The sequence below is a fragment of the Coturnix japonica genome, chromosome 2, assembly GCF_001577835.2.
Source record: "Coturnix japonica isolate 7356 chromosome 2, Coturnix japonica 2.1, whole genome shotgun sequence".
In the NCBI taxonomy this organism is placed as follows: domain Eukaryota; kingdom Metazoa; phylum Chordata; class Aves; order Galliformes; family Phasianidae; genus Coturnix; species Coturnix japonica.
The window spans coordinates 76,436,886-76,458,790 of NC_029517.1; the positions used below are offsets into that span (position 1 = coordinate 76,436,886).

Sequence of the window (21,905 nt, forward strand, 5' to 3'; positions counted from 1 at the left end):
CTACAACTTCTTCCTGCTTCCACCTAAATAGGATCTGGGGCAGATACTGACCACTGTCAGAAATGAGGCAGGGAAGACATGGAATTAATCCATTGCACTCCTACTAGGATTTGTTAAAATTTGTAGCAAAGAAGCAATACAAGAAAGCAGATAAAATTCCAAACTGAGTGAAATGACAAGGGAAAATCATTGTAATACATTGAAATGTAATACATTGAAAATACATGTAAGTAACAGAGAGCATGGTTTAAAGTCACAAAGTGTTATTCTTATCCAAAATTCTTTAAAAGCCTGACTAAGTAAAAAGAAATAGTTCAACTGCCCTGGTGACTGGGTCAGTTTGAAATGTAAGTAAATACATAAAGCACTACAGGAATAAAAAATGAATTCAGTTCCAAATCCAATACAGTATCTCACTCAAAGAGTACCAGTACTGGTACTGAGCACATGGAGGAAGTTGCCAAGTGAGATCATTGAAGTAAATGATATAGATGAGCTTTAAAGATAGACATTTTTATGGTGAAAGAGAATGAGAAAAGGGGATAGAAGGATACAGTAAATACAAACCAGGCAATAAGGACTGTAATAAACTTAAAGGAGAATTTTCTTGGCTCAGATGTACTTTTCCAATCCAGAAATTCCTTTTGTCCACCCTGGTGATTAAACAAAACTAACTCCTAAGCACCATATCATTGTTCCAGAAGTTATGATAGATGGCTGCATGAAGAAATTCCACACAATCTCATTCCTTCTGGCCACAGCAATCTACTGTGTTAACTTACAAACTCTGTAGCATACAAAGGTTGCTCTGAAAGTAATGTCTCATATTTTACTATGCTAGCCAGCAACAGCAGAGGCAGATGTTTGTGGTAAGGTAGAACAGGTTGAACCTTCCTCCTAATATTCCATTGAATTTTGTTGCCATGTGGCAGCAGAAGAGCAGTCTGATAAAATGGTATCTAACATACGAAGCAAAGGTGTGTCACTGAATTCCTCCATACAAAAAAGTTTGCACACAGTGACATTCACTGATGCTTGCTGAACATTTATGTAGACCAAATGGTGGATGGAAGCAGAAGGCTCAAACCTCAGCTGTTTTGAAGCTGAGATTTTGCTCTACCAAATAGTACTGTTGTGTAATTGTGTTTGTTCTAGTTTCCATAGAAATAAACAGGAGGCATTACTTTCAGAGCAACTTTTGTATATCATTAAGAACAGAACTCATAACATTCAGACCCCAAAGCAATGGTTTCCTCTCATTGGGCTTGAAGAAACACTCAATCAAGTTGGGCACATTTTTCAGTACTGATAAGCTAGCCTCATTTATTCCAGCCCATTAACATGACAGAACAGCACAGACATAGTCTAGCAGACATATTTGTTTCTTCTGTAATCTTTAATAGGATAAAACGGATAAAATTGGGAAAGGAAAAAGAAGTCAAAAAATAGTAGCTTAACCAGGAAAAGTCAGTGTCTATCTCACAGAGGCTCTACAATCATGATCATATAGAAATAATAAAAGCTGCTGAAAATGGTATTACATAGTTACTCTAAATAGTAGCTGTCTTTGTTTTGTTTATTTAAAAGGACATGTACACTTCCTGCATTTTACTCCTCTTCTCCATTCTTCCTAAATAACTCCACAGAATTCACAATTTTTCTAAGGATTCTAAGGATCTTTAGTACTTCTTGCACTCTAACAACAGGCCTGATATATGCCTGTAGGATTCTCAGTGTCTTTTAAGCATTTTGCAACTAAAAGCAAATAAAGCCCTTTTTGCTCTAATTTTCTAGACAGAAAAGCAACACTTCTGTCTCCTCCACAGTATGTGCTACAGACTTTACTGCAACACATTAGACTTCTTATTGTGTTATGCTTTAGCAGTGGTTGAAGTTTTGAAGATGGTGAAATGCAAAGGCTCCCCTGTTTTATGACCTACTCTAACTTTTGAACCATGTACTTTTTTACACAAAACAAATTTCCTTCTTGATTCTGTTGGAAACATGCTAAAGGAGAATAAAAGACTGAGCTCAAAAAGTGATAAGCATCTTTTTTGTTGCTAATAGATTTTTCAGTGCTAGAAATAAATTTACTTTTTTTTACATTTAACAATTGACCCAAGAGGCTAATCCCAATTCAGAATTCTGCTTTAGTTAAGCATGGAAATGGTAACATACAACTAACTTTTTGTTATATCAAAAAGTATATTGTTCTATTTCCCTGAACACTGGATAGACCAGATAAAAGTCATCCTTACTGTACTGACAGAGCAAGAAATTCTTTGTCTGACTGAAGGCCATTTCTTCTTCTTAGGCTCTTCTCAGTCTGATAAACTCTTGCCTGCAACTAAGGATTCCTTTCTTATCTGCCCTTCAGCCTTTCTCAATGTTCATTTTCTCCATATCCATTTCCAGCCAGTCTCCTGCTAGTGTCCAGAAAAGTCCAAGCCAAACAGTTCATGATTCCTAAGAGTACACATGTACATTTCTTTTCAGGACAGTGACATGTTTCTCAGTTTCAGTTCATGGCCCCCAAGACATTCTATATTTTTAACTCAATCGCAATATTTCCAATTGACAGAATTGCAAAACTGCCCTGATTTGAAGTGAACTGTTTTCCAGATATTCCACAGCTGTAACAATCTGTCCTTGCCTCATATGTCCACAGGAATTAAGTTGCTCAAAAATAAAAACACAAAAAACAAATACTATTAGGTTGACAAAATGAAGTGTATGAATGAGACTGATTTTACTCTCAGTTTCCTTTGTTTCAAGGTGGTTCTCGTTACAATAATAAGCTGAAAATTCCTAAATTCTGAAATATTATGTTCATCCCAAAATATGAGTTTAACTTCCTAGTCTGCCTTGCCTAAAACCTTCAAATTTAATCTGGAGGAAGCACTGCCAGTCATAGAAAGAATATTCAGGCTTCAAAACTGCCCAGATATCTGCTTTCATCCTTTGAACTGTGAAACTATTATGTCCATTATGTAGATGGCTAAAAGGAGATTACCAGCAATGGTCACTAGGTCAATATTCCAAATTTATGTAGCTTTCATAAAATGGCCTGATTTTCAGAAGCTAGAACCAAGCATGTCTTCACCAGAGTTCCAAGACTCTGCTGCTACCTCCACAGTGATGACTGCCAGTAATAGATTTTATTGTAGACCTACATGGAACATTTTTTTAGTCTGTACTGCTGCCCTCCCAGCCTACCACATAAAAGTCTTGAAGTACAGCCATGCCTCAAATAGATTTTATTACTATTTTATTGCAGGAGACGCTATGAAGTAACAGGGCTCAGATCACTCTCTACATACCTGCCACTTTTACTTCCTGTCCTAATGATCTCCCACTGATCACTCATAAAAAACAGAATACTAACTTAGGTAAGACTTTTTTTAAAACAAAACAAAACAAAAAAGGCAAAGCGACTCTTAGCACATACTATATGCTACTATCTACATTTTTTTAAATGTAACATATAAATAATGAAGTAATTGCATGACAGCACATAAAAGAGGTTTATGAAAAGGCTGTTCAATCAATACATAGAGCAAAGCATTGTAATTCATGAAGATTTGGTTATATTGCTGCATTTGAGTAAAAGCTTTGGAAGATTTTCAAAATGAAATCTTTTTTTCTCTGTTCTCTGAAGGATACTGATAGAGAAAATCTTGGATAATTCAAGTGAAAAACATATTACACATTGAGTGCAAAGATGTTGTCTTCAACTAGACAGTTTTCACTAACTGTTACTTACATGCTTCTGACATCATGATTTTTTCAGCCAAGCAATTCACATTAGGCAAAACACATACAGCATTTCATCCTGCAACCAGTGATGGAAGTGAATAGCTCCATTAGCATGGAGACCAACTGATTTCAGTGACCTAACCATGAGAGTTCCCAACTAATTGTCACTCCCTTGTATTAATACTTTGTCATCACATCAGTCCCAAGGAGGCCTAGAAAGAGCAACTGCATGAGGCAGTCTTCTGCATGGAGAAATGTACAACTGCACAGTGCCTACTAAACTTGTATCTGAATTCTCACACAACTTTCAGCTTTCCAAACTTTTAATTTCAGATTTGATGATCTATTCCTCTTTAGCATCAACACCTCTCCCATGATATGTTAAGTCAAAAGAAATGAGCAACAACTTAAGAACAGCTTCCTCTATTGTTCTGGAAATGCCTAGTGGTTTATGGCTTTTCATCACTCACTGAATGATTTCTGAAGGCACCCTAATAATTATAAGATATTGTCTTTAAAGACAAGTAGCAAATCTAATATTGGCATTGGAAATGTGCAAGTGACTGCATACCAGATACATGTACTGTGGTATTTTATGTCAGTTCTCTGATCTACAGAGCACAATTGTGCTTGCACGTACAAAGATGCTTCTTCAGGCCTCACTGTCTAGAGAACCTCTCTTACATTTGTAAGCTGAGACTTGACAATTGCAGTGAGGTGAGCAGAAAGCTACCCCTTCCCACAGAGCTGTATAAAGGCTGCTCACAACAGTGTGTTATCAGGAATATAAGACCTAATTTTTCCTAGATCTCAACTCCAAAATCCTAAAGAAAAATTGGGTCTAGATCCTACTCCCCTTCTCCATTAGCACACAGAAGAGGGAAATTCATTTGTGGTAAATATATCACACATACTTCTCTCATTCGTTTGTACCCATAACAGTACCAAAAGGCATGTTCCCTATGCTTTTGCCAGTTTATCCTCATAATGCTCACTCTCAGAATAAACATTTCTGTCAGCCAAGTCATTTTGTTGAATCTCCCGTGATCATTAGCATTACATGGCCAAACAATACTTGTCTTTTTCATTTAGGAGATTCCCTCCACTCCTCTCTTCCAATTCACCTGAAGGAAGAGAACAACAAACCTGAAGTATCTGAGCAACTTTGCTGCCAGTGGTAGAAGGAGGACCAAAAAAAGAGAAAGGCAGGAGGTTAGAAAAGAAGAGTAGACTAAAGAACGTAAAAATCTCCATTTAAAAGCCTGTTCCAGATCATGTAAAGCTGGCAGTGTATTTTGTTAATCCCTCTAGTGCTCCAGTGGAAAACTCACAGCAGGCAGCTGGATACAACATCCAAGGCTGCCCTTTCTTGTGTTTTTTTCCATTTCTGGCAGCATATTGTCGCATATCCAGCATCTGTCCATTTCCACAGGCTATGGCTGTACATTCAATTGACCTAAAACAGTTAAAGGAAAAAAGAAAAGCTTTATAGGGTTCATAGGGCAATAAATAGATAGGGCTTGTGGAATTCTACAGGTGTGGGATTCCAGATACCAGACAGCTACCCGTGCAGCACAAATCTCTGTAATTACTTGAGGAGTTTTCATATATACACACTTCCACCAGATAAGATTCCAAACTTCAAAAAACTGATAACACTCCCATCAAACTTTTAAAAATAAGAATAATGATGAAAATGTGACTTCTAATCTGGTCTCCTGACTTGTATTTTGAATGTGGAGGGGCGAGAGGGGTGATCATCATTTAAGGGAAAATATTTTTATTAATACAGCTCTATAACTATCAATAATGTAGAAAGTAGTGTATTTCACATCCCATTTCAGAGATGTTGCTATGCTGTCATAAGATTTCCCCAGTTTGGATTCTTTTTAGTATTTCCTATAATTACTGTGAATGTAAGTGTTCTGATGATGCTGAACTAACAGTTTATCAGTAATTTTTTCAGTGCTATGGTTACAATCATTTAAGAAGAAAAAATCAGTGTCATGTGAGCATGGACAGCATAAAGATTTGCACTGTGTTTCGGTGTTAGTAGCTGTTAAGGTATCTTTTATACTACAAATACATCTCTGGACTTACTCACTATGACTAACAGGTAAGTATAAGGGATAGAAAAATAAAAAGAATTAAAAAACATACCTCAAGTTTTGAAGTACTGACTGTAAATATTCATAAGATTGATCATGTGTTTGCATAAATGAGTAACTCAGATTAAAATATAAGTGCTTTAACAGACTCTTGCTCAGCTGCTGTATTCACAACCAAAAGATGCATATACCAAAGAGACTCAGCAGGTAAAATGTATTCTGTTCTTCCTGTCCAGAGCTATAGGGTGAACATAATTCTAGAAACTTAAAACCTTAATCATTATCATAAATTAGAAGGAAAAAGAAACAAATAATACTTACATTAAATAATGTTTATTTGATAATACTGTTTGAATGGATTCATAAAAATAACACAAAGATCAAAAAGACAAAAATAGAAATAAAAAATACCACATGATTAAAAACAGAAAGCCTCTTAAAAACATTCAAACACTATGCAATGCTAAAGGACTCAAGAAGGTTTCTGAGGACAAAAGATACAAGAGTTGAGTAAAATTCTTTGTGGTTAAAAAGCAATAGAATAGAACATTGCTTGCCATTAAATTCTGTTTCCTACTGACAAGTTTCCCAAGGAAAAAAAATACTTTGTTTACTCATAAATATATGTTTCAATAATGGAAATGTAATAGAATTTATAGATACTGTTCAAAGCAAAACCTAGGACCACCTAGCAACCAGGTAAATGAGTAATTTCCTTGTAAAAATGTTTTGCTAATAGTATGTAAGTACAGTTCCCTGTGGAACTAAGAACGTTTGGGAACAAGGGAAGATTTTCAAGCACACCTTAACACCACATCCAGATTTGGAGACAACACTCAGAAGAATCTTCCACCATCACAGTTCTTTAAAGCTTGTATGTTATGTCTCCTTCAACACGGAACATATTTATTTCTGAATCACCACTGGGGTCCTTGGAGCTATACATCTAGTAGGCATTTTTCACTGGGTAAAAGGGAGACCAAATCCTTGCCTAAAACTCCAAGGTTTGTTTAAAATAGAGATGTAGAGGGTCACTCTTATTCTACACTTCAAGAGCAATTACAGCTCATAGATTAGCTGATATATTAGCTTTAGGTAGAAAACTATCATGTTTTAGTCAGAAATAGCTCTGGATAGTTGCCTTGAATAACCCAAGGTCTTCCAACTGCTATCTTTTCTATATTTGCAAAGCAATTTAGTTTGTTTTAACTAGTGAAAGTAAAACAAATCTCACACTTCAGTCCAAGCAAAATGCCCACCAATGCACTTCTTTCAGAAACTGCTAAATTCTTTCTGTATGGTGCCTTTTGTCTGCCTTCATTGTGTTCTCAGTCTGCAAGCATTAAAACACTAGAATTCAGAGAAGTTTTAAAATTTCAAAATAAGGTTAGAAAAAGAAAGATTATTTAAACCAGAACAAAGGTTGAAAATGAAATAAGCTACTTCTTCCATTATGTGTTGACCCTCGCCAAAATTCCTATGCAGCCAAGAGAACATGTTCTAAATATATATAAATAGAGAGAAAAAATGAATAAAGAGAGGAAGAACAAGATCCAAGTGAAGTATTCTACTTGATGGCACAGCCACATTAACCAAATCTGGGAATTAACTGTATATCTCTTTCTACTGCTATTCTGTACTGGAAATATATTGATTTGAAAGATTCCAGATTAAAGTGGAACTAAGTGTACTCTGAAGAAATTTAGAAGAAATTCTGAGCCTGAACACCTTCACCAGATTGCTGTGATTGGCCTATACTACTGAACTCCCCCAGCAGAGTCAGCACATGTGCACTACATCTACATTATATATATATAATTTACCTACACAAGTAATTTTTATTCCAGTTTTGACTGCATTACTTTTTTACATTACATGGTGCACACTAACTAATGCATACATTCATGCATTTCCTTCGCTCAGATAAGCATTATATACTTTCAGTTTCTGGAGTATTGCAGTATATGCTTGCCTATTTTAAGCACTGTTATTAATACTGCAATTGTGGAAATTTATCTGTATAATGATCTAGTGAATTCAGAAATGTGCATGTTTGGATGTGTGTTAGTGCACAACTGCATTTGTATGGGTTCCATATTTTGAAAATCAGACCTATAAACCATATGTTCCAGATGGTAATCCAGTAACACCATCAAATGATCAAAAATATTTACAGATAGTTCCCTCTTTCTACCCTACTCCTGCAATGTACAATAGTATGCATTGCACAAACTACTCTGAAGGGTTCAGGCACTACAAGACTTTATCAGGACATAGTGGTCAGTAAGATGTATTGATGCAGGAAGAAACAGCAGATATTGGTGAAATGTAACCCACTCTGCTTTCATTCACACTGACACATACAAATACAGAGCAGCATAAAAATAGGGTAAAACATATAACAAGATGGTTCTTCATAAGCAAGTGAAAATAGTTCATCTATTCACTGAAATAGGAAATAATATAAGCCAAGGAGTGGACAGAAATCAGGATGCCCAAAAGCCTTCCTGGAGCCATACCAAGGAAACTTTGGTATGGGGGAAATTGGCCTTCGACAGCTAACCTTTTCCAGTGCCTCTGGATCTGAAAGAGCAACCTTAAAACAAAACCTTCAAGTGCCTTGCTTTTAAAGAGGGTGTTGGACTGAAATGCTTAACCATAAAGACCATCTCCTCTTTCTTTTAAATCACCAGTTGAACCACTTAAGAAGTACACAAGGGGCACTGTGGATTTATTTAAAGATTAAAAAAGTGAAGCAGGGGAGAAAATATATCCCCTTGTTTCCTTAAAACTGCTGGTATTTCACAGGCTTCTGAAGCACTGTACTGTTTTACTAAATTGCCACTCGGTAGCATTATAGTGTTGCCAAAAAAGACTGCACACTGCAGTGTTTAAAAAGTTAAGCTTTTTCTCAGGAAAGCTTTGAATTGTGTAGCCTGTCCCCCCAACAGTAGCAAGTGGGCAAAGGGCATGTTTTTAAAAAATAAATTAAGACAAACAGAAAGCTCAGCACAATGGAATTGGATCCCTGTCTTCCTCCAGTAAATATATCTAATATCACATGCCTATTCAAAGCAGGACAACGAAATTTCCCCTCAGTAACCTCATCAAGAGAAGTGGAGAAGGCAAGGCAATTGTTTCGCATCTCATTGTATTTGTGACTAAACCCTGATGCCAGCCACATGCTGATTATCTCTCGCGTTACATAAAGCTCTCCCGTGGTGCCAATTGCCTGACGTTCTGTTTGTATCCCATTACACAAAGTGCTGTCCTGTACTGCCTCGCTCTGTGCCAAAGCACTGCTCTTCACCACTACGCCCATCTTTGTTTCTATGCCCGATTCTGCCCACATCTTAAAAGCCACCTAATGATTAAAGCAAAACGAGAATACTTCTTAAACAACAATTTTCAGTTCTATGACGAGATGAGAAAGAACACAGAATAGCTCAGGGATATTAAGGGAATACAAAAGTCATGAGAAAAGATCCCACAAAAGACACGATTGCTGCATGGTCCTCTGCAACCTGGACAGTTCAAATATTTTTATCACTTAAGGGTCATTCTGAAGAGAGAATTTTTTCTGCCTCAACATTTCACTAAGGCAATCTAGGATCAGCAGCACTGCTGAAGATAAAAGCATCCGTGGTATAGCTGTCTCTGATGATACACTACAACAACAAACAGCCAAAGGTCACTGTTCCAGCATGCCGTAAGCATGCTACATCACCAAAAGGCTGCAGGAGTGATGATGAATTACTGGAAAGGTGGCGGCAGTGCAGGAGTAGCACTTCAAGAAATCGTGTTCACCTGACTGTTGGAAGAAAGCCAACTCACAAAGTGCAGGACAATAGGAACTGCTCTCTTGAGTGTCCCAGAGGAATTCAAACTGTTCAATCAGCTGCACTGGCACTACTGTTTCTGGCAAGCCTTAAATACACAAAGACAAAAGTTAGGCAAATGGTCTTCCAGTTGAGGAGGAAGAGATACTGAATTATCAAATTTTTTGCCAGGGCACACAAAACAGAATCTTAACTCCTGCAGCTTGCAGCTTTTCCTGTAGTGCTTGGTAAAGAAGGACTGACAGCCAGCAGTGCAATATATTTTCCCTTAAATCACTGTACTAGGAGTTTCAAAATAAACTCCTTAATCTGCGACTTTCAGCATGTTTAAAAGTATTTCTCAGATCTCCAATAACCCTCTTTGCATCTGATAACATGTTAACAAAATATCAACATGATCCGTCTTCAGGAGCAAAGAAATCTCAAAGTAAGCAAAAAAAATAGCTGTGTCCAGTCAGTCTCACTTATCAAAAGGCTGACTTCAGAGATGAGATTTCAACTTCACTTCAGTGAGGCACTGAACAGCCTTACTACCATTCACACAATGAAGGCGAGGGGTGGAAGATGCATAACCTCATCATTTAAAACACCTCTTGAGATTTAGCTACAAAGACTTGGGAATAAGTCCTGATACCAGGCGAAGCCCAATACAACCTTCTGAAAGGCTTAGATATTTCTTTTTGTTGTTGAATTAGTTTTCGTGGTCAGTCTTAACAGCTTAAGTCTACAAGAAAATGGCAAGGTTCTGCCTGAAAAGAGGTACCTCCAGATTCAAAAAAGCATTAAGAAATTCCCAAGATATATCAAATAGTTCTTAGCTTATACAGAGGAACAAGTAGAAAAAGAACATTATTAGTGCTGTCATCCAAAGCTCACAGTGGAGTCTTTCCATTTGTTTCTACTAGTATTGAATTGGGATGAAATTGCTCAGTTTTTTAGGCTATAGCGACCCTCTCCTAGAATCACATAAACATCAGTGGCTTTGAAGATAGCTTAACAGAAAAGGCAATCACTAACAGACGGTTATTTCATCATGCATTAAAAAGAAATCACTTCCAATATGTTAAAAAAAAAAAAAAAAAAAAAGTTAATTAATGCAATCAATCTGTCTTTCCCCCATAACCTTAATGCTGCAATGTTCTTTCTTGCACTGTACATTGTGTCATACTGCACCATGCATTCCTCTTCCCCTCTACCATATCTCTAGGGTCAAAGGTAGAAGACAAAAAAAAATCCTGGAATAATATCCCCAATAAATTACTGCTAACTATTACAATTCAACATGGGCATATAAACAGCACTTTAAAGAAAACTGAATTTGTTGAAAATTAAAGCAAACCTGGTGTTACTTTGAACAAGACGCTCGCTGATTGTTTTCAGATTTCCATTATAAAATGGGCTTTTTTGTTTTATGTGTTACATACCCTCTGAGGAAAGAAATTATACCTCAAAACATATGGGTTTTCAGAATTTTTATTTTTAAACACAATACTCAATGCCCATAAAACTTTGCTTGGAAGCCAAGGAATTTATAACAAGGTGCATTACAGCAAACCTGAAAAAGGGCTAAAGATGAAGAAAAACAGAGCTTCTCACTAATTACAATTACTAAGAAAAGATGGTAGAACTGAAAGCACCCTTATTTTGGGGACAAGTATCTGTGGTTTCATTTAGTGCTGTCTTCTTGCTATCTGTGGTTGTATAATAAACTAATAAACAGACATATATTTTGTGTAGCAGGCATATTGTTTTCAGTCTTCTACATGGTACTTTCATTTCATTGCTGTACTACGTTACATGAAGAGCATGAATAAGAGATTCCTGCTTTCTGGATCTTAAGGAGTTTTCTCATGCACAGCTTTTATTTTAAAGCACATGTTCTATTAGAAGAACAAGCTTACACATCTTACTTTAAAGTGCTATATAAACGGGAATCTTGTTAAATATTCTCTTACTGTACAAACAGGCATGTCGTTAAATATCCTCATAGTGAATAAGCCATGACTAAGTGTGCCTCTCTATGCACTATCCAGCTCGTGTCTTGGGTGTGTTTCAGGCTTGTGTATTTAACCATCTGTGAAGTGAGTTTATAACCCACTAATGCACACCCAGGATAAGCTTTTTACTATTGGGAGAATGGCTCATTAATTTTACATTATGAAAAAAATTGTAAACACTCAGTTTTGGTTGGGTTTATGCAGTATATCCTTTTGTTATTGAAAATCATTTCCAGTGAGAGTTTAGAGCACAGAAAGGTGAATGTTATCATCTGTTTTTACCTAGGTTGTCCAAATCCTTGCCTTTTCTGTTACCTACTGGACTCATTTTTTCTCTCTCTGCCCTCAGCTACAGAAGCTTTACTACTTGTGTAGGGCTCTGTTCTACATTCATTCTTCCACTAAAAGCTGAGACCAGCATTTCAAAAGAACCACAAAGTTGTAACTAGAAAACCTGACAAGAAAAAGCAATTGAGAATATCATGCTTTACAAAGCACACCTTATACTCCCACTCCTTTCTCTATTTATCTATCCCATTTTCATATGTTAATGTTTTTATCAACCCACCGTGCACAGATTTGGTCTAATTGAGACATGAAACCACCACATGTACAACTGCTGTAATTTTTCTAAAAAGACTCACCCAGACAGAATGTAGCATTGAGAAGTCAATATCCACATCCAGAATCTGATTGTTTATTCATTTTCAAGTGATTTCTGTGATTTCAGAACCATCAGTTCCCTCCTGATGATCCCTCTCAGCCTGGTAACTGTTATCTTCCTGTCAGGCCTGAAAGCAGGTAGAGAATAGGAACTGGAATTTACTTTAAGGATGCTCAGTGGCATGAAGGGACCAGCAACCAGTATGCATGCATAAATAGCCAGTTTGTCTATGCAACCAAAGTTGCACAGATAAGTTGCAATCGCAACCATTATATGAACAGTTCTGGACTTCACAAGTTTGGGAAGTCAGGCACTGCAACTATAAAATTATTCACTTTATATATATTAGTAAGTATAGTAAATAGAGTAGAACTAGAACAGAATAGAATGCACTGTTTTTCACTGCTTTTTATTCTTACTTCCCTAAAGCTACAAAATGAGCTTCTAATGAGCTTTGGGCAGTCACATAAATAGAAAACCTAACATTGTAATGCCTGATAGTGATCTAAACTGCTTAGATATGTTTTGTATTATACCACAAAACAGTGGTTTGTTCATGGAATGGAACAAAATTTGATGTGTTACTCATACTTTGGCCGTAGGCATGCATGTTTTGAAATTGTACTCTCCGATGTATTTCAGAATATGTTTGGACAACCCAAGTTGTTCTGTGAAAATGACCCAGAAGGAAAACCCTCTATCCATTAAAAACACAAATCACCAAAACATCAGTGGTTAAGTGTAGCCTACAGGATATAAAGAAAAATTTCCAATACACTGTTTATTTTCCCAGTTAAAAAGAAAAAGGAAGAAGATGAGAAGGAAGCACTCAGGAATAATACTGGAAAGCTGTAAATTAGCTCTGTGCGGATCCACTGCATAAATATTATACAATTCTGTCCAAAAGAAAGAAAATACCCTGTGCCAAAACAGAAAATCTCTTTGCTAAATTGTCTTTGAACATGATTGGACAGACATGGTAGATTTCATATAAATGTGTTCTCCCCTGAGATTTCCAGCTGCCATTTCCTCTTTCTCATGTGGGTGAATAACATAAAAAGTCTGAGAGTTTTCTAATAATAGCAGAAAATAATTTCTTCCCCACCTAGAAATTTTATACAACTATTAGGCAGATCCTTGTATTGGAAGTGTAAGTGGTGTTACTCTTACAACATTTTTACAACACAGACTGATAACCACATAGACAGACAGACTGACAGATCAACAGGTAGGTATGCAGATTATCAAGGCAAGGAATTTGCTGCACTTGGGAAATATATCCAGATTCTCTAAGCTCCTGTCCTGTGTTTTAAATACAAAGTGATCTACATTCATTAACACTTTCTTGCAAGGTAGCAGCAAATACTTTTATACTGATTCTAGCTGTTCATTATTTTATATGCAGAAACATAAGCTTCAGGAGATTATTTCTGTATCCTTATTTATGCAGCTGGATCTAGAGCTTGAAAGCAAAGAGGGAAAAAAAACAGATTCAAGAAGCTTCAGACAGAGAAGTCCACTTCTATCTTTCACATGTGCAAAGTATGTTTGTATGCATGTTACAAACCATGAGCCCAAACAAAACATATTCGAATTGACATTATGGATTTGGCTTAATACTTTTTGCTTGTACTTCTTCAGAGTGATTCAAGAAATAAGCAGACTTTTTCATGAGGCAGAAAAACAGGTAAGCAGAAAAAGTGCTAACATTTGATTTGAAACTCTTGGGGATAAAGCAGGTCAGCTGCTCATCATAAAAGATTTACTGTAAGATGGTGTAATATACATTAAAAATAAAAAGTTAATGGTTATTTCCATTGGGGGGGCAGACTGGAAAACAAAAAGAAAAAAGAAATGTGAAAATATTGACTTGACATTAAAATAACTCTTTTGGGAATAGTTGTATTTCAGTTTACATGCAGCACTATTTTACATAACTTTGGCTGTGAAAACGGATTTTCCATGGGCCTTTAGTTGAATTTATGCTAGCTTTAAGGCTATTTGCATAGCCAACAGAGTATATGGAGCCTTCGTGTAAATGAAAATCTGTTCTTTAATGTGTACACTCCTCAAAGTAATAAAGATTTTATTATTTTGAAAGCTATGTACACCCACTGTGCAGTATCAAATATGCATGTTGTAAACACAGTGGGCCAAGTTCAGACATGATGTAAGCATGTGTAACTCAACTCACTTCAAAGGGACCACTTGTGAAACAGAACTCTGCTTCACATGGCTATGGGCTGCAGGATCCATGCTAGGCAGTCACGTTGTTTGAAATAGAATTTTTGAGTGGTATAGTGTTACATAACATCAGAAAGTAAAGCAGAACTGGGCTGTCAGTAATCTATGGGGTCGAGTATCAAAAGAAATATTTTTGGCTTAATGCGAGGCACAAAAAGCACTTCACGCAGATTGAAATTAAGAGACACTGAGAGTGCTGAGATGACATTTCACAGCAAGAATAGCTACAACAGTTTAAACAAGACAAGGCCTGTAGTTGCTATACTGCTACTGTATATGAGAAAAGCAATGACTGTAGACAAATTATAGAAAATTAGGCAAGGAGTAGGACCTTGAGAGAAAGGCCCACTTACAAGAAAGATTGGCCAGCAGTGACATATAAACTGATGCACAGGAGCAGACTAGGAATGAGATGGCAATGATCAGTGTGTATCATTCTCCCTCAAACTTTTCAACACCTACCTGTTGCACTGATTAGTTGTATTTTTACTAAGTGCATTAGAAAAACAGAAAATGAAATAGTAGGTTGTAAGATGGCAGGCACTAATTACTTTCCCTCCCTCTTTTAAGAATAGCTGGGGTGTTGGATGATACATGACACTAAAGATATGAATCATTATGGATCATCAGTTACAGAGTACAAGCTTGAAATTAAATGGAAAGAAAACCCAGAAAAACCACAAGCAAGCAATTCTGTTTGAAAAAGATCTGCAAGAATGGAAGAATGGAACAAATAAAGATAATTAAAAAGGCCCTTCTGAAACAAATGCATGCAAAAGTGCTTCTCACTTTATGGGCAGATGAGCCTCACTCCCAGGTGTTGTCTTCTAGCAGTACTGGTCAATACCAGTACCAGCTTGTGAATCTAAGCCCATCTTTGGAAAGTTGTTCTGATTTAGAGGATAAGTGCACGTGGACTTTTTCCTGTGAAAGTTGAACAAATTATTGTATCCTTTCAAAATCCCATCAAAGTCACTGTGAAATACTCCAGAGGCGTTTTATTTTGTAAATCTAAAAGTTGCAAAAGCAGTAAGATTTCATGAAACAAGGGAGGAATTATTTCTTTCAGCAATGAGGGAAATGCTGAAAATGTTCTTTTCTCCCAACATAAATAAGTGGCTGACTTACTGTTTCTTTTTCATCAAAAGATATGGTGACAGGAATAATCTGTGATCTGGTAAGAATGTGAAAAAGCAGCATTTGCAGCCGTTTTGCAACTTAGTTTAAGAAAAATCATCCAACACAGCTTGTACAAACTTCACATCAGATATGAATCTCAAAATAATGCAAAAAAGAACTGCTAATAAATATCCAGACAAATATAAGAGCTATTTTTCAAATGCTAAATGTATTCATACATGAGAACAGCCCTAAATGGTCATACTGCACTGGAATATACTCAGAGAGAGGACAGCTCCCTAAAGTGTCAAATACCAGTTCATTTTCAAATGACATTTATTGGCCTCAAGAGGAATACAACTGATGTAGTATTTGAATTTTGCCTGGAGAACAACTCTTCTTGTTTGAACACCCATTTGGTCCTGTCCACGCTTTGATGATATCCTGAAGTTTATACAACTTGCTTACTTAACTGATATTTTCACCCTGTCAAGGACTGCAAAAGCATGCAGTGTACAAGGCAGTAATGAACTTGTGCTGTTAAATGGTGGATTCTGCAAATAAATGAAGATAGTTTTGACATTTTTTCATGCCTTGAGAGCATGCTAGAGAGTACCTTCCATTCAAAATGAATACATGTATTATTCATAAAAAATTTGACGCTGCTCAAGTAACCCCCATATGAATAGTCCCCAGAAGATGTAGCGGTGAGCGTATTAGTAAGTCTTTCACAGCAGTAAGTAGCAATATTTAAACTCTGTCTTGAAAAATATAAGCCATCTCTCAGAGACACTGAAGACTTTATTCAATAACTGACCCCAAGAAAAAAAACTATCATGAAAATACTTGGTCCTTTCAGAATCAACAAAAAAATGAACATTCAATGTTTTTATACCAACAAGACAAAAAATTTTCAGTATCTGGAGTTTAATAGACCATATAAAGGGCCAAGCCTACATTTACATGCCTATGACTCCTGCCACCTCCAGTATCACACCACATCTGTCAGCATATCAAATACATCCAAAGCCGGAAAGGTTAGCACACAGTTTCAAAATTATTCTGCATAAATAGCTTAGGGGGTCACCATACATAAAGAAAAGAGTATGTAATTACAAGTCTGTTGATACTTAGGAGACTGAAGGAGAACAAAATTAAGTTTTGAATATCTGGATAATTTTCAGCTCAAGTTGGTGTTACAGTGCAAAGAGAAACACTGCAGTAAATGGAATACAACACCTACTGGTAAACATTAATATTTAAAATCTAGAATGCCTTTTAACATCAAATTCTTCCCTCTGCATAATCTGACTTGCATCTATTTGCTAATATATGATCATAAGTATCGTATTCTCATGCCAGTACAAATGATTGCCTGTATATTAAAATGTCTTTGAAATATCATAATATTGAGACCTGTAAAAAGCTATTAAAAAAGAAGCCTGTAAGAAGTAAGATGGCTTTTTCTAAATCTTTTTACAAATTCACAGTGCTGAATGATGTGCTTGATGCTTTACTTTTTCTGTAGTCTTTCTTGAAAGAAAGGTGTCAAAAGCATTCCTTGAATAGAGTAGTTCTGTTTGTGGTTTTACTTAGTGATGAGAAAGAAGAGGAAATCCAGCTTATGCTGGTGCGGAAGATTCCATGTGCTTGAAGGAGCATACTGGGGGATAGGAAATGTCACCTTTAAGTCTCATTCTCCAGTGTGTGAGGTACACAGGTGGTTTCAGCGGCACCCCGCACCAGGAGCTGAGCACTGACAGCTAAGCACATGTTGGCAGAAGTCTTCAAGTAATCAGAGCTTCAAATGTAAAACCACTTTGCATAAAGATAATCCTTACATGAGATCTAACAATGAGCTAGACAAAGAATGGAGTGGTCATCCTACCAGATTCCTGACCTACCTGATCTCTATTTAGTTCTGGAAAAATATCCTGAAAATGTGTGATATCTTGTAGCATGTCCCAGATCTATTCATTGCTCATTTTTGAACTCATCTAATGTATGATACTTTGCAAAAGCAAATGCCAGTTTCAGAAGTTCTCCTAAAAATCACAGCTGAAGAGCTAACATGCAACCCCTTGGCTTTAAAGTAAACAACATAACTATAAGTGTACAATAATGGCTTACTTGCATCCAGTTCAGTCATTCACTGCATTTCAACTCTCAGCATTTGTCTTTTGCTTACTGCTATTAGGAAAAAACTCCACTGCCCTCCATATACAGAAATAATAAGTAGAATAATGGAAAGAAGAACAAAAAAATTATTAGACTTAACTAACTACAGGAGACAAACAATAAAATCCATGCACAAACAGAGCAACTTTCAATGCAGAGACATGTGAAAAAAAAAAAAAATTCTGTTTGAAATTTCATTTCTATGTACAAAAAATACAGGTGGGAAACACTGTTATCAATCAGTTTCGTTCAGGTTTCTCTGTTTACAGAGAAAGTATTTTCCATGTGGAAATAAAAGAAACTTCGGAAGAACAGAAAGTCTAAGCTGCAACAAACTCCATCACTTTTAAATTCAGACACTTGTGTTACTTCTTTAGCCTCAGAAATAAATTTGCCTCCTTTCTTTTTGCATAGCTGTATTTCTCAAAAGTGTGTAGAAACTGATCACAGATACTCAGATTATCTTTACAGCAAGTATAGCATGCCCAACAGCTGGAAACCAAATATTCCTTACTCAAAGTAAACAATAGCAAAGAGAGGAGTGTTAATCCATCCTTTGAAACAAGTAATCCAGAAAAGCTTCTTTTCTGAGTATTTTGGAGAATACTTGGAGATGCATCAGTCTGAGAATCTGAGTGGCAAACCCTCACATTTTGAAGACAGTGAATACTCAGACACAAGAAACAGCCACTGGCATATCCATCTAAGAGCTGGTCTGTTTTTCATTTCCCAGAAAAATATCAGTAGTCATCACTAGGCATGAGCATTTTATGTTCAAAAGTCTACAACCAAGAACAGGTCCTCAGTGTCTCAGTTTCAGCTGGGATATAAATGCTTTCTTCATGGTATCTGGCATGATGCTATGTTTTGGTTCTAGGAGAAAAATGATGTTGGTTAGCACACCTACATTTAGAATTGCTGCTAAGCGGTATTGTACAGAGCCAGAACCTTAGTGAAGGTCCCAAGGAGCTGAGAGAGAACAAAATTAGGACAGATAATTTAAATTGGCCAAAGGGATATCCCACACCATATGACATCAAGAGGAAGGAGTTTTGAAAGAGGTGAGAGTTCAGTGCTTTCTTTTGCTGCTTGGGGGTTAGCTGAGCACTGGGGTCGGTGGGTGGTGGTTTATCACTTGTTGCACACAAGTGCAACATATATTGTGTATATATTTATCATAATTATTTTCTTTTTTCCTTTCCTCTACCTTAGTGAGTGGTTTTGTCTCAACCTCAAGTTCTGGTTTGTGTTTTTTTGTTTTTGTTTTTTTTTCTCTGGGAGGGGCAGCACTGTGTGGTGCTTGGCCACTTTCTGTTTTAAACCACAGCACTAGGGAACCTGCTCTCCCACTATGAGACCTAAGAAACCTAAAACCAGCACATACAAAGGAGGCTGGAAGATGACAGAACAAGCAGAACAGTTGCTACATCATGCAAAAGCAGTGAATATTGCAGTAGATGTTTATTACATAAAGCAGAATTGTCTTCTCAACACATCTGACAAAAAAGGGCTGTTCAGCGGAACAGAGGGAAGGGGATTCTACATCGTAAAATCTAATTCTCTCCTATGATAAGCAACCACAGCATGCAGTCCCTTTTGAATTATATTAAACAGAGACTGTAGGCTAAGAGAGTATTTGACTGATATTGCATAGAGAAGAATAAGTGAGCATGGTGAATACTTTCCTCTGAAGGAGTGTGTATGAGCTGCAAAGTCTAAACTTACAGATGGATCCTATAGATGGTGTTAAAATGAAACAAAATTCTCCCTCACAGTCCCCACCCCCCCTCCCCCATTTTCATGTGTACTACTACAAATGCTGGTCTGGCCTGCAATACAGATAGAAGGAAAAAAAGAAAAAAAGATGTTAACTCTACTAAATACAAATCAACATACTTGCAGCTGAAATGAGAAATAAATCAGGTCTGCATGTTCTACTTTGCATGAGGAAGTGGTTTTCCTGAAAGAAAAAGCTGGATGTCCTTAAAAACACATCATAACAAAATGACAGGAAAATAATGAGAAATGAGGCAAACTGTTGCCAGATCGGTATCTCAAAATCTGTTCAGTGATGGCTCATTCTCTAACTTGTACATGAATTAAAACAGAGCAAATGTTTGGCTGAAATGGACCTCAAGAGTAAGTTGTAAGATGAAACTTGCTCCTTTGAGGGGGACAAAAGAAATATCATGACTGTATGATGATATCATCTGATTATAAGATTTATGAAAAAATCTCAAGAATTCTATCCTTTCACCAACAGTTCTTCCTTTCCAATCACAAACGTATGGTGGTTTTTAAAGACTTTGCTTAGCAGTGTTCATTGTTTCTCTCGACCTTCTGTAACTGTTTCAAAAGTATATGTATAACTATACTTTTGACCGCCACTCAAAAGGTTCCCAAAGCTTTCCAGAAAGGTACTTTGTGCAGTGGAGTGTAATCTCTCAATGATTGTTTTTGCCCTGCTTTTAGTTGGGTAGCTCTATGGTTTGTATCCTGGGTACATCTCACCTCCTACTTCACAAATAGTAACATTAGATCACTGATAAAAATTTAGCATGTATGTATGAATTCATCTCAGTCTCATATCTGCTTATGTTGATCAGTTAGACTGTGGAACAAAAACAAGCTATTATCAAGTGTTTGTTCCAATTCAATTACAAAAGCTGTACTTTGTTCCTACTTCTGAAGAGTAATATTTATCTTAGGTAGCTTTATTTAACTGTATTTTAAAATGATGCCAACTTCAACTGGCTAAAAATGAAGTCTGTTTTGTAAAAAGTCAATAAAAATTTTACCTATAACATTAACAGGATTAAAGTTAGCTTCTGATGTCTATCCTTGAAGATACATTACTTCAAGAAAACAATTTAAGATTACAAAGAATGATAGAACTGTTTGTATTCAACTGGACGTTACAAGACCATCCACATCAACACCTCTGCCATGCGCAGGGGTCTTTAATTACACTTAATTTAAAGGAGGTGCTAGGTTCCTGTCAGTCATTAAAATTCACCATCAATTTCTTGAGGAGATCATTTTATTTTAATAGCAATGACCAAATAGAAGTGTTGTTTTTTTGTGTGTGTGTGTTGTTTTTTTCCCCCCCCAAATACCCTTAAGTATAATGTACTATGCAGTTCTTTCAGGAGGCTTGCTGTAGATTGAACTTTAAAATTATTCTAAGTAAAATACTAAACTCTCCCATGATACAAAAGAGAGAAGAGAAAAAAATGTGTGGATTATACTAACTTAAAAACCCTAGGGATTAGACAGATGCATAGAGGTTCTCACATAAAATCCCCAAACAGATTTGTGCTAACAAGATTGAATTTCATATCTTGGGATGCTTAAGGATTGATTTTGCATGCACCTATTGACATAAGCAGTTTCCTTGACTTCAGTGGGTCTAACTGCATGAGCAAAGAAGATTAGTGAGCTTGAATATGTAAAAAAGTAGCTTTGCAGGGCAGAAAAAATACACTGAATCATAGTATATGTTTAATATGAGCTCTTGAGGAAATTGAGATCAGGAAGATGAATATAGCAACTAAACCACAATAGGAATGACCCATGAAGCAGAAAAATTTGCAAGTAGGAATGCTGAAGACAACAAAGTGGCTTGTGTCAATCACGTCAAGATGAAAAGTTATTTGGGGGTTAGATGCTACTTTATAAGGCTTAATTATTTTAATTCTATATGCAGGAATCTATGGAAAATAAAATACACTTAACAAATAATTATAATCCTGAGTTTAATCCTTCCATATGAATCTTGAGGACATCATCCTTCCAAAACTATTTAAAAACGTTTTCAGTAGTGAAATGTTTTCCAAATTAAAATAAATAAATAAATAAAACCAAATAAGCAAGCTAAAATAATAAAAATATATCACCACTTTATTGCTAACGGGATTCAGACCATTTTTATTTTCCACTGGGGGTTTTATGGTCTAATGTGACAGAAAAAAAGTCTCTCAAAGTTTTCAGTGTGAAAAAT

At 36.3% G+C, this 21,905-nt stretch overlaps 1 protein-coding gene across 4 annotated transcripts in view; it reads right to left on the reverse strand.

Annotated features, from left to right (window-relative positions):
* The window catches only part of SUGCT (succinyl-CoA:glutarate-CoA transferase), a 331,487-nt gene that overhangs the window by 122,776 nt on the left and 186,806 nt on the right, over nt 1–21,905 (reverse strand). Inside the window, exon 13 of one of the 4 annotated variants that reach the window (XM_015854948.2) lies at nt 12,356–12,491. The exons of the other annotated variants lie outside the window; for them this stretch is intronic. Within the exon in view, the coding sequence (XP_015710434.1) occupies nt 12,486–12,491 (6 nt within the window). The 3' untranslated portion in view covers nt 12,356–12,485. Of the gene's footprint in view, nt 1–12,355; nt 12,492–21,905 lie in introns of those variants that run through there. 4 annotated transcript variants of the gene reach the window in all.